At 52.0% G+C, this 11873-nt stretch overlaps 1 protein-coding gene across 1 annotated transcript; it reads left to right on the forward strand.

Moving 5' to 3' along the window:
* Positions 1–2324: 2324 nt before the first annotated feature.
* On the forward strand, positions 2325–9174 carry LOC146343891 (uncharacterized). Its single transcript, XM_084859762.1, is given in 5 exon segments — positions 2325–2454; positions 5097–5984; positions 6554–7799; positions 8249–8840; positions 8842–9174. Coding segments are annotated over 5 exon segments (3189 nt in total).
* Positions 9175–11873: the final 2699 nt, after the last annotated feature.

Below are 11873 nucleotides of genomic sequence, written 5' to 3' on the forward strand. Positions count from 1 at the left end.
TTAATAGTATAATATTATTACCAATAAATAAATAAATAAGAATTTATTTAATAAGAATAAGATCTCCCAACACACAGTGATGCCACTAGGGGTGAACGAAAGTCACTTACCTTTTCTCGCAGGTTTTTCGCGCTGGGGGAGAGTGCTTCGCTGCTCCCCCCGCGAAGTTCAGGCCGGGGGGGAGGCTTCCCGCCTCGCCCGGCCGAAATTCAGGCCGGGGGGGGAGGCTTCCCGCCTCGCCCGGCCAAAATTCAGGCCGGGGAGGAGGCTTCCCGCCTCGCCCGGCCGCGAACACGAAAGTAAAAAAAAAAAAAAAAACAACGTCCCCTGATAGGCTACGTGACGATTCACGTAGCCTATCACGGCTAGATCTGGAAAGTCAGCCGTGATAGGCTACGTGAATCGTCACGTAGCCTATCACGGGTGACTTTAAAAAAAAAAAAGCGCGTACGCGAATGGCGGCCCCCATAGGGAGCCGCCATTCCCCTTCCTTATTTAGTTGCTGTAGTCTACGTCAATGTTTACGTAGACTACGGCGAAAATAAGGGCAACGCAAATAGCGTAGTCTACGTAAATCTTTACATACATCTTTACGTAAATCTTTAAATACAGCGTAGTCTACGTAAATCTTTACGTAGACTACCGGGACCAAATAAGGAACGCAAATGGTGGCGCCCATAGGCCGCCGCCATTTGCGTACGCACTTTTTTTTTTCAAAGTCACCCGTGATAGGCTACGTAATGATTAACGTAGCCTATCACATCTGACTTTGGAGATCTAGCCGTGATAGGCTACGTTAATCGTTACGTAGCCTATCACGGGATTTTTTAAATTTTTTTTTACACTTTGTTTCACGTCCGGGGAGACAGGGCGCTTCTCCCCGGCCTGAATTTCGGCCGGGAGAGGCAGGAAGCCTCCCCCCCCAGCCTGAATTTCGGCCGGGCGAGGCGGGACGGCTCCACCCCTCGCCTGAACTTCGGGGGGAGAAGCAAAGCACCTCGCCCCCACCGCGAAGCACCCCTGCGAAAAGGTAAGTGACTTTCGTACATCCCTAGCCGAGAGGGACATTTGACAGAGGTAAGTCCCATCCCGGGGGAGGGGTCAGGGGGGTGGAGAATTTCCCCAACAATTTCAGGGGGCCAAATGTGTTGGCATTCAGCCTCCCAGAGATTCGTGGAGAAATTCTCCGCCATCCCTAATCTGATGTGGCGTGCCTACCTGAAACACCCCATTTTGGGTCCCACCACTAACAGTAATACTGCCAGTGGTAGGTTTATGTCCACACAGCTTTCCGTGGGCATATAGCGCTTCCAAAGTAGATGTCCCCATCACTGTCAGAGTTCTTTCCTACGAGCAGAGGGGCACTTTTGTCACATCCTAAATCAATCCAGCCATCAGATCAGGGGGTTAGTCTTGCTCTGTAGAATCTCCAACAAATTTCACTTAAAATGAAATGTAGAGCAACCTCCTCATGTAAAAATATTATAATCTCAGAACTTTCAAAGGAAGCCCAAATAAGTCTGATAATTTGATGCATTCTCTCTTGGGATCAAATTTCTCCATGGAGTTTTAGACTCCATTAGCATCTAACTATATTATGATGTCCTGCATATATTCTGTAAATATAGAACAAAAGGGGAATCAGGTAAAAATAAAGAATAGGTAATAAAGTTTACCAAACCATGGATGAATTTCAGGTTCCAAGTTTGAGCTGGTAGCTTTGGAAATGTTGAGATGTTCCCCAAGGATCAGTTTCTGAATGCATTTTAACAGTGTAATAAATATCTTTATAGGCAGACATTTCTTAGATGGACAAAGGGCATCAACAAAAGCAATATATTCTTAAGATTAAATGTGAATGGATAGGCTACTTTTCATGCTGTATGCAAATATTTCTTTTCTTCCACAGTTTCCTCTGATCAAACAGGTTTTCATGTTTTTTGAAACAAGTGCCCTCACCCCGCGCCCGGCTTGCCTGGCCGCGGGGGGGGGGGCTGTTGCGGGTGGCGGTGGGAGGACAGGACAAGGGCGAAGGCCATTGGCCTTCGCCCCTGGTGTCTCCAAGGGGCGGGTCTAGCCGGCCACTATTTAGGCCGCGCTGCCCCGCAGCCTCCTCATTCCGGCTATTCCAGCTGGAATTTTCGCACCCTTTTCAAGCGGCAGCACATTGGCAGCGTCCTCCCCCATCCTTGATCTCGGCGGTGGTGGCAGCAGCAGCGCGGCAGCGGCAGCAACCCCAGGGACAAGGCGGCGGCTCAGCGGCGGCAACCCCGGGGACGAGGCAGTGGCTTGATGGCGCGGCGGCAGCAACGGCAACCCCAGGGATGAGGAAGCAGTGGCGCGGCGGTGCAGCGGCGGCGCAGCAGCGGGTGGCGGCTCGACAGCAGCGGCGGCAGCAATCCCAAGACAAGGCAGCTATTGAGCTGTGTGGTTTGCACCCCTTCGCCAGCACAAGCGAGAGGCTTTTCACCCTTCCCTCCCCTCCCCCTTTCTTTGGTGTTTATCTCAATTTATCTGCGGCTGCCTTCAGCGCACTATCAGCAGCTTCTTTCCTTGCGTCCCCAGAGTGCTGAGATTTTCCCGGGCTTTCTTTAGCACTCTGCTGCCCCCTAGTGGCCTGTTGTGCCTTCAACCCCCCTTTGCTTCATAAAGGTAGAAATGGGGAGGGAGGAGAAAATAAATTATAAAATTAATTAATTAATTAATTAAAATAAAAAAGGGGGAGCAGTTGTTTAAGGGGAGCACAAGTAAGGCTCAAGGCTTCACCTGGAAAGTATAGGATGCGATTTAATATAAAGAATAATAACAATAATTAAAGACAAAGCAAACAAATAAATTAATTTACACACAATTAATAGTATAATATTATTACCAATAAATAAATAAATAAGAATTTATTTAATAAGAATAAGATCTCCCAACACACAGTGATGCCACTAGGGGTGAACGAAAGTCACTTACCTTTTCTCGCAGGTTTTTCGCGCTGGGGGAGAGTGCTTCGCTGCTCCCCCCGCGAAGTTCAGGCCGGGGGGGAGGCTTCCCGCCTCGCCCGGCCGAAATTCAGGCCGGGGGGGGAGGCTTCCCGCCTCGCCCGGCCAAAATTCAGGCCGGGGAGGAGGCTTCCCGCCTCGCCCGGCCGCGAACACGAAAGTAAAAAAAAAAAAAAAAACAACGTCCCCTGATAGGCTACGTGACGATTCACGTAGCCTATCACGGCTAGATCTGGAAAGTCAGCCGTGATAGGCTACGTGAATCGTCACGTAGCCTATCACGGGTGACTTTAAAAAAAAAAAAAGCGCGTACGCGAATGGCGGCCCCCATAGGGAGCCGCCATTCCCCTTCCTTATTTAGTTGCTGTAGTCTACGTCAATGTTTACGTAGACTACGGCGAAAATAAGGGCAACGCAAATAGCGTAGTCTACGTAAATCTTTACATACATCTTTACGTAAATCTTTAAATACAGCGTAGTCTACGTAAATCTTTACGTAGACTACCGGGACCAAATAAGGAACGCAAATGGTGGCGCCCATAGGCCGCCGCCATTTGCGTACGCACTTTTTTTTTTTCAAAGTCACCCGTGATAGGCTACGTAATGATTAACGTAGCCTATCACATCTGACTTTGGAGATCTAGCCGTGATAGGCTACGTTAATCGTTACGTAGCCTATCACGGGATTTTTTAAATTTTTTTTTACACTTTGTTTCACGTCCGGGGAGACAGGGCGCTTCTCCCCGGCCTGAATTTCGGCCGGGAGAGGCAGGAAGCCTCCCCCCCCAGCCTGAATTTCGGCCGGGCGAGGCGGGACGGCTCCACCCCTCGCCTGAACTTCGGGGGGAGAAGCAAAGCACCTCGCCCCCACCGCGAAGCACCCCTGCGAAAAGGTAAGTGACTTTCGTACATCCCTAGCCGAGAGGGACATTTGACAGAGGTAAGTCCCATCCCGGGGGAGGGGTCAGGGGGGTGGAGAATTTCCCCAACAATTTCAGGGGGCCAAATGTGTTGGCATTCAGCCTCCCAGAGATTCGTGGAGAAATTCTCCGCCATCCCTAATCTGATGTGGCGTGCCTACCTGAAACACCCCATTTTGGGTCCCACCACTAACAGTAATACTGCCAGTGGTAGGTTTATGTCCACACAGCTTTCCGTGGGCATATAGCGCTTCCAAAGTAGATGTCCCCATCACTGTCAGAGTTCTTTCCTACGAGCAGAGGGGCACTTTTGTCACATCCTAAATCAATCCAGCCATCAGATCAGGGGGTTAGTCTTGCTCTGTAGAATCTCCAACAAATTTCACTTAAAATGAAATGTAGAGCAACCTCCTCATGTAAAAATATTATAATCTCAGAACTTTCAAAGGAAGCCCAAATAAGTCTGATAATTTGATGCATTCTCTCTTGGGATCAAATTTCTCCATGGAGTTTTAGACTCCATTAGCATCTAACTATATTATGATGTCCTGCATATATTCTGTAAATATAGAACAAAAGGGGAATCAGGTAAAAATAAAGAATAGGTAATAAAGTTTACCAAACCATGGATGAATTTCAGGTTCCAAGTTTGAGCTGGTAGCTTTGGAAATGTTGAGATGTTCCCCAAGGATCAGTTTCTGAATGCATTTTAACAGTGTAATAAATATCTTTTTAGGCAGACATTTCTTAGATGGACAAAGGGCATCAACAAAAGCAATATATTCTTAAGATTAAATGTGAATGGATAGGCTACTTTTCATGCTGTATGCAAATATTTCTTTTCTTCCACAGTTTCCTCTGATCAAACAGGTTTTCATGTTTTTTGAAACAAGTGCCCTCACCCCGCGCCCGGCTTGCCTGGCCGCGGGGGGGGGGGGCTGTTGCGGGTGGCGGTGGGAGGACAGGACAAGGGCGAAGGCCATTGGCCTTCGCCCCTGGTGTCTCCAAGGGGCGGGTCTAGCCGGCCACTATTTAGGAATTCTAAATAGTTCTAAATAGGAATTCTAAATAAATAACACTATTTAGAAATTCTCTGCCATCCCTAGATGCCACCCAAGAAGGGTTTGGGGGGGGAAAGGCAAGGGCAAAGCCGCTTGCCCCCCAGCTAAAGCCCCCTGCCCCCCAGCTAAGCGCCACTTCCGTAGGGCCGACTCTTCCTCATCTGACGATGAGGATCAAGACACGGCCCTCATTCTGGCCAGACTGGAGGCTGCTGAGCGGGACTTAGGGATCCCTGCATTAACCACCCCTGCCAGGCGGGCTCCCCGGACTTCAAGGGTTACTAGAGGGCAAGCTCGCAAGGATCTATTAATATATATTTCAGAGAGGCTGGCAGCAATCGAGGCTTCCAAGGAGGTCGTCACCGTCACTGGGCAAACAGCATCTGCATCAGCCCCAGCGCTCGCATGTTCATCTTCGGAGCAGCCCCCTCTGGTGCAAAGGTCGCCGGCACCCATCTCTCTGGCTCCTGCAGTTTTAGACCGCAGCCAGATCCCTGACATGGCAAACAACCTTGGTTCAGGTGAGGTTTCAGTCCCTGGGGGGTCCGTGCCAACGACTGGCTGTAACCAGTTCCCGCCATACAGGTGGTTCCCCTTTTCAGCGGGGATGAGTTGGCCTTTTCACTCCCCAGTAGGGGGCATCCCAGGGTTCCCTCATCCAGGTGTACCACCCCACTGCTTCAGATCAGGTTACACACTCCTGGCACTAAGCCATGCCACACCGGGTGGGGCCGCCATTACGATGGGCATCCCTGCATCTGCCCAACCTCAGGGGGCCCCCGTCCCTGCTCCAAACCTCTCAGGTGGGGTTTACGGGGGGGGAGCACCCACGGCCCCTTCAGCTGCTGAGCCTCCTTCGGCCGGTGACAGAGTGGCTCCTCAGCACGCCCCATCTGCCATGGCTGCCTGCGCAGCTGTGTGGCAAGGCCCCGTAGGCGGAAGCTCCGAGGAGCTTGGGGTGGGCAGCAATGACCCTTATGCCCAGGTAGAGAATAGGGCAATCCCGACTGGGGGTACATCCACTCCCCTGGGATATCACCTATTGCCAGCAACAAAAGAGAAAATACTCTGGGGAGAATTTGTTGACATCTTCTCCATGTTATTCCGTGAGTCTGAAACAAAGGAAGGGGAGAAATCTGGCAATAGGGATCAGGTCAGGAGAGGGTCAGGCGTAAGAAGGTGTCACGCACTTGGGCAAATTGGCTGCCCGGCTTTTTAATATATATGGTGTCATTCAGCAAAAGCACCCAGAGCGTGGTTGGGTCCTCACTAAGTATTTGGATATTATATATAGGGCCTACACTGAATACGAGGGTGGAGCCTGGCTGGCCTATGACGAATCCTTCCGTATGTGGGCGGCATTTGACCCCACGTTGCGCTGGGACGCCAAAGATCAGGATCTTTGGCTGCAGTTTATGACCCCTGCCAGGCTGGGTTTTGGCGAGCGATCTGATAGTGGGCACATATTAGCGAAGCCAATGCCCACCTCAGCCCCTAAGGCCGGGGTGGGACAGCTGGTTCAACACCGCACTCTCTGTTGGGAGTTTTGTTCCAAGGGCGTCTGCTTTAAAAACCCATGCAGATTTCGCCACACGTGCTCCATTTGTGGGGGACAACATGCCTTCATTGGCTGCCCAAAGGCCAAAGGTCAGGGGGGCCCAAATCGTGAATGGCAGGGTGGTAAGAAGCCTGGGGGCAGCACACAACCTCCGCCAAAAGGGACCCAGTCCAATTAAGTTGCAGCCCCTATGGCACCTTTTGAAGCGCTACCCGCTTCGGAAGGATGCCCGGTACTTGGAAGAGGTTTCCCTGGGTTTTAGGATTCTGTTTCAGGGCCAACGCCAGGCCCAAATTTGCCAGAATCAGAAATCTATTTCAGGTTTCAAACACCTAGTCTTGGATAAGATCAATAAGGAAGTGGTTGTGGGGAGGGTCATTGGTCCATTCGATTCCCCTCCTTTCCCCAACCTCAGGGTCTCCCCTTTGGGCATTGTGCCTAAAAAGGCTGCAGGTGAATACCGGCTGATCCACAACTTGTCCTTCCCCAGGGGGGAGTCTGTGAACAACGCCATTCCTGAGCACCTGTGCTCTGTTCACTACACGCCATTTGATGCGGCAGTATCTATGGTGAAGGCACTGGGCCCTGGGGCCCTCATGGGAAAATGCGACATTAAATCCGCATTCCACCTCTTGCCAATTTTCCCCGATGATTTCGACCTTTTAGGATTCAGTTTTTCTGGTCAGTTCTACGTCGACAGGGCCCTACCCATAGGATGTTCCGTGTCCTGTGCTATCTTCGAGAAGTTCAGTTCCTTTTTGGAATGGCCTCTGATTGATAAAACCGGATCCCATAGCATCGTGCACTACCTTGACGATTTCCTATTTGCGGGTCCATCTGGCACCCCCCAGTGCGCACAGCTAATGCAGGAATTTTCCACCCTCACAAATGAGCTGGGTGTACCTTTGGCGGGGGAAAAAACCGAGGGCCCTTCCCCCACTATTAAATTTTTGGGCATAGAACTGGACTCCGTGAATCAGTTGTGTAGGCTCCCTGCGGACAAATTACAGGCCCTAAAGGACAGGATACAGCACATGCTTCATTCTAAGAAAGTCACGCTGTTGGCATTGCAGGAAGTTGTTGGGCATCTTAATTTCGCCTGTCGGGTAGTTGCCCCCGGCAGGGCCTTCCTTAAAAGCCTTTGTAACGCCATGCAGGGCCTGCGCTTGCTGCACCATCGCATTCAGGTATCATCAGCCATGAAAGATGATCTTTTTGTGTGGCTGCATTTCCTTAATGCATTCAATGGCATTTCCTTCTGGAGGAAGGAGTTGCTATTGGAAGCAGAACTTCAGATACATTCAGATTCATCTGGGGCCCTAGGCTTTGGGGTTGTGTTTTGTGATCGATGGTGCCACGCACGTTGGCCGGCTGAGTGGTTAGCCCTAGGCGTCGGAAGAGACCTTACTTTCTTAGAGCTCTTTCCGATATATGTTGCCACGCACCTGTGGGCAGCCCAGCTTGCTAATTCTGTCATGCATTTTTGGTGCGACAACCAAGCCACTGTCCAGGTCATTAGTTCTTTGTCATCGCGCAACAGTAGGGTCATGTCCTTGCTTCGGGCTTTCACTCTGCAGTGCCTGCGTTTTAATATTTTATTCCGTGTACGACACATTCCTGGCATGGATAATGCCTTGGCTGATGCATTGTCACGAAACCAGGTGCAACGTTTCCATGAACTGGCCCCCTGGGCGTGGGCTATTCCGGACACCATGCCAGCCGCTCTGTGGGAAGTTGGCTAGAAGAGGTGGAACAGGCCATCCTGCAGTCCTTAGCCCCCAGCACGAGAGCGGCTTACGCCAGGTCAGGTAGGGAGTTCTTTTCATTCCGGGTGGCTGCACATCTTCCACAGTGCTGGCCAGTACCGGTTGATCACCTACTGCAGTTTTGCGTGCATGCCCACAGGCAGGGCCTAGCGGCCCGGACCATCAGGCGTAGGCTTGCTGCACTTGCCTTCTGGTCTAAAATGAAGGGTGTAGCAGATAACACCATGGACTTCCGGGTCTGGCAGATGCTTCAGGGCTGGTCCAGGGGGTCCCCAGTGCCTCCTGACCCTGGACGCCCTCTGTCACCAGACATATTGCTGGGCTTGCGGGATCTGTGGCCTTCCTTGTGCAAATCCCCTCAAGAAGCCTTGTTATTCCATGCTGCAGCTCTTACAGCATTCTTTGGGGCATTCCGGATATCGGAGTTGGTGGTGTCCGCTAAGGGCGACCTCTCGGGATGAGCCTTGCAGTTTAATGACTTACAGTTTTCTCAGCAGCGAGCCCTTATTCAGCTTAGGAGGTCCAAGACTGATCAGGGGGGAAAGGGGCATCAGCGTGTCCCTGTTTCCAGCCCCCGTGCCAGACCTCTGCCCGGTCACGGCATTGAGGGACTTTCTGAAGGTTCGGGGAAACCTGCCCGGCCCCCTTTTTTGCCATACAGACTCTTCTCCTTTAACCAAATATCAATTTTGGGCACTCACACAGCGAGCATTAAAGGCGCTGGGTTTGGGTGCTCTTCATTTTGGCACACATTCCTTCTGGATTGGGGCCGCCTCCACTGCTGCGTCTCTGGGGTTCATGTCAGATAAGGTGCAGTCGGTCGGTAGGTGGTGCTCCAAGGCGTATCTGGCATACGTGAGGCCACTGTCGGGCCCTTAGCTTGGGTGGACATTTCCATTCATTACTTTTCTTGTTTTTCTAGATCACTGGAGTGCTATTTGCGTTGCCCTTATTTTTGCCGTAGTCTACGTAAATCTTTACGTAGACTACAGGGACCAAATAAGGAACGCAAATGGCAGCTCCCTATGGGGGCCGCCATTTGCGTATGTGCTTTTTTTCCCCCCCAAAGTCACCCGTGATAGGCTACATGACGATTAACGTAGCCTATCACGGCTGACTTTGCAAATCTAGCCATGATAGGCCACGTTAATCGTTACATAGCCTATCACCGGGGTGGTGTTTTTTTTTTAAACTTTCCTTGTAATGGCGGCGGCGGCAGCTGGTCAAAAGACCGGCTGCCACCCCTGCCCCTGATGAAGACCCGACGAACCGCTGCCAGGACCCGCCGCTGGGAGGGACTTTCGTGAAAGGTAAGTCCCATCCCAGGGGGTGGCGGTGGGGTGGGGGGTGGCGGAGAATTTAACCACTGATTTTGGGGGGCCGAATGCATTGGCACTTGGCCCCCCAAAGTTTCAGGGAGAAATTCTCCCTCATCCCTAGTATGCAAATGGCGGCGCCCATGGGCGCCGCCATTTACGTTCCTTATGTGGGCCCGGGTAGTCTACGTAAAGATTTACGTAGACTATGGCGAAAATAAGGGCAACGCTTATTTTTGCCGTAGTCTACATAAATCTTTACGTAGACTACTCAGGCCCAAATAAGGAACGCAAATGGCGGCGCCCATGGGTGCCGCCATTTGCGTACACGCTTTTTTTTTTCTTCCAAAGTCACCCGTGATAGGCTATGTAACGATTTATATAGCCTATCACGGCTGACTTTGGAAATCTAGCCATGATAGGCTATGTAAATCATTACGTAGCCTATCATGGGTGTGTGTGTGTGTGTGTTTTAATTCACTTTGTAATGGCGGCGGCAGCCGGTTGGAAGACCGGCCACCGCCCCCGCCACCGCCGAACCGCCGCCGAACTGCCGCCGGGACCCGCTGCCGAGAGGGACATTCGAGGGAGGTAAGTCCCATCCCGGGGGGGTGGGGGGGGCGGAGAATTTCACCACCAATTTCGGGGGGCCGAATGTGTTGGCATTCGGCCTCCCCGAGATTCGTGGAGAAATTCTCTGCCATCCCTACTTGCGGGTGATTCGGTGTTGCTGGCTGGGAATCACCATTATCTGGTCCAACGTGTTGCCTAGAGTGGTCTGGAGGGATGGCTTGGATCCTCGTGCCATGGATAAGGCCCGTAAAAAGGTCAACAGAGAGATTGGGAACTTCCTGATCAAACAGGGTGACCAGACCATCATCCACCCCGACATTTCTCCTGCTCGGGGGATACTCTACAGGGCGGACGGCGTTCATCTCACCAAACTAGGCAATGATGTCTTTTTGGCTGATCTGCGAAGGGGCATTTGGGAGTGTTTACTGCACAGGTGGGGGGAGAGCAAATAAGCAGAGGCTTGTCGCCCTCCTGTGGCAGCTCCGGGCAGGCTCTCCACTGGGGGAGTGGCCAGGTGAGCATTCGTAGGCACCGTTTCAGGTGACTGGTAAGGCCCGAGGCTTCCGACTCAGGGTTTTGTGGCCCCAGTTGGGAGATATGGCTTACCTTTGAGGCCAACCCTCCTCACCCACTCGGATTCTGTGACTCGAGGGGTGGTGACAGGGGAAGGTCTCCCACCCCAGAACTCGGTATGTCCGATTGGTGGGCAAGGGCAGACGCCTCGCCACAGACAACGAATGCCTCACTCTACACCTGTCATGTTGGTCTTGTTGTGGTGTGCCCGCCGGTGCTTTCTTCACAGATTGTAATCTATCAATAAATGTGGCCAAGTTTATCCCAAATTGATTGGTGTCGTCTCGTCATTTCTCCCCTGTCCACTCACAAATAAGGCAAAAGTGAGACATTATGTACACACCTACACACCATGAGCAGCAACTAGGGATGGCGGAGAATTTCTCCCCGAAACTTCGGGGGGCCGAGCGCCAACGTGTTCGGCCCCCTGAACAAGTTTCGGGGAGAAATCCTCCCCCCCGCCCCCCGCCCCCCCCCCGGGACGGGACTTACCTTCCCTGAATGTCCCTCCCGGCGGCGGGTCTGGCTGGCGGTTCGTCCGGTGTTCGAGCGGGGCAGGAGCGGCAGCCAGTCTTTCGACTGGCTGCCGCCCCCGCCATTGCAATGAAAGAAAAAAAAAACACGTCCCCTGATAGGCTACGTGACGATTCACGTAGCCTATCACGGCTGACTTTCCAGATCTAGCCGTGATAGGCTACGTGAATCGTCACGTAGCCTATCAGGGGACGTTGTTTTGTTTTGTTTTTTTACTTTCGTGTTCGCAGCCGGGCGAGGCGGGAAGCCTCCTCCCCGGCCTGAATTTCAGCCGGGCGAGGCGGGAAGCCTCCCCCCCCGGCCTGAACTTCGCGGGGGGAGCAGCAAAGCGCTCCCCCCCACCGCAAAAAAGCTGCCAGAAAAGGTAAGTGACTTTCGTTCACCCCTAGCAGCAACTCCTCCAGTCTCTGGGGGTGGGGGCAGGGAACCTGTCATCTATCTCCAGCCACACTCATGCCATGCATACCCAATAATGGTGCATAATGTATGATGATGAATCACTGACACACATATCACAGCTGCAGTCGGATGTGTGTACAAACAGTTCCTGAATGTGATCACAGATGAGCTCTATGCATCAGT

This window comes from Heloderma suspectum, chromosome 5, assembly GCF_057233095.1.
Source record: "Heloderma suspectum isolate Gila_16-S chromosome 5, 16-S_ref, whole genome shotgun sequence".
Classification (NCBI taxonomy): Eukaryota; Metazoa; Chordata; class Lepidosauria; order Squamata; family Helodermatidae; genus Heloderma; species Heloderma suspectum.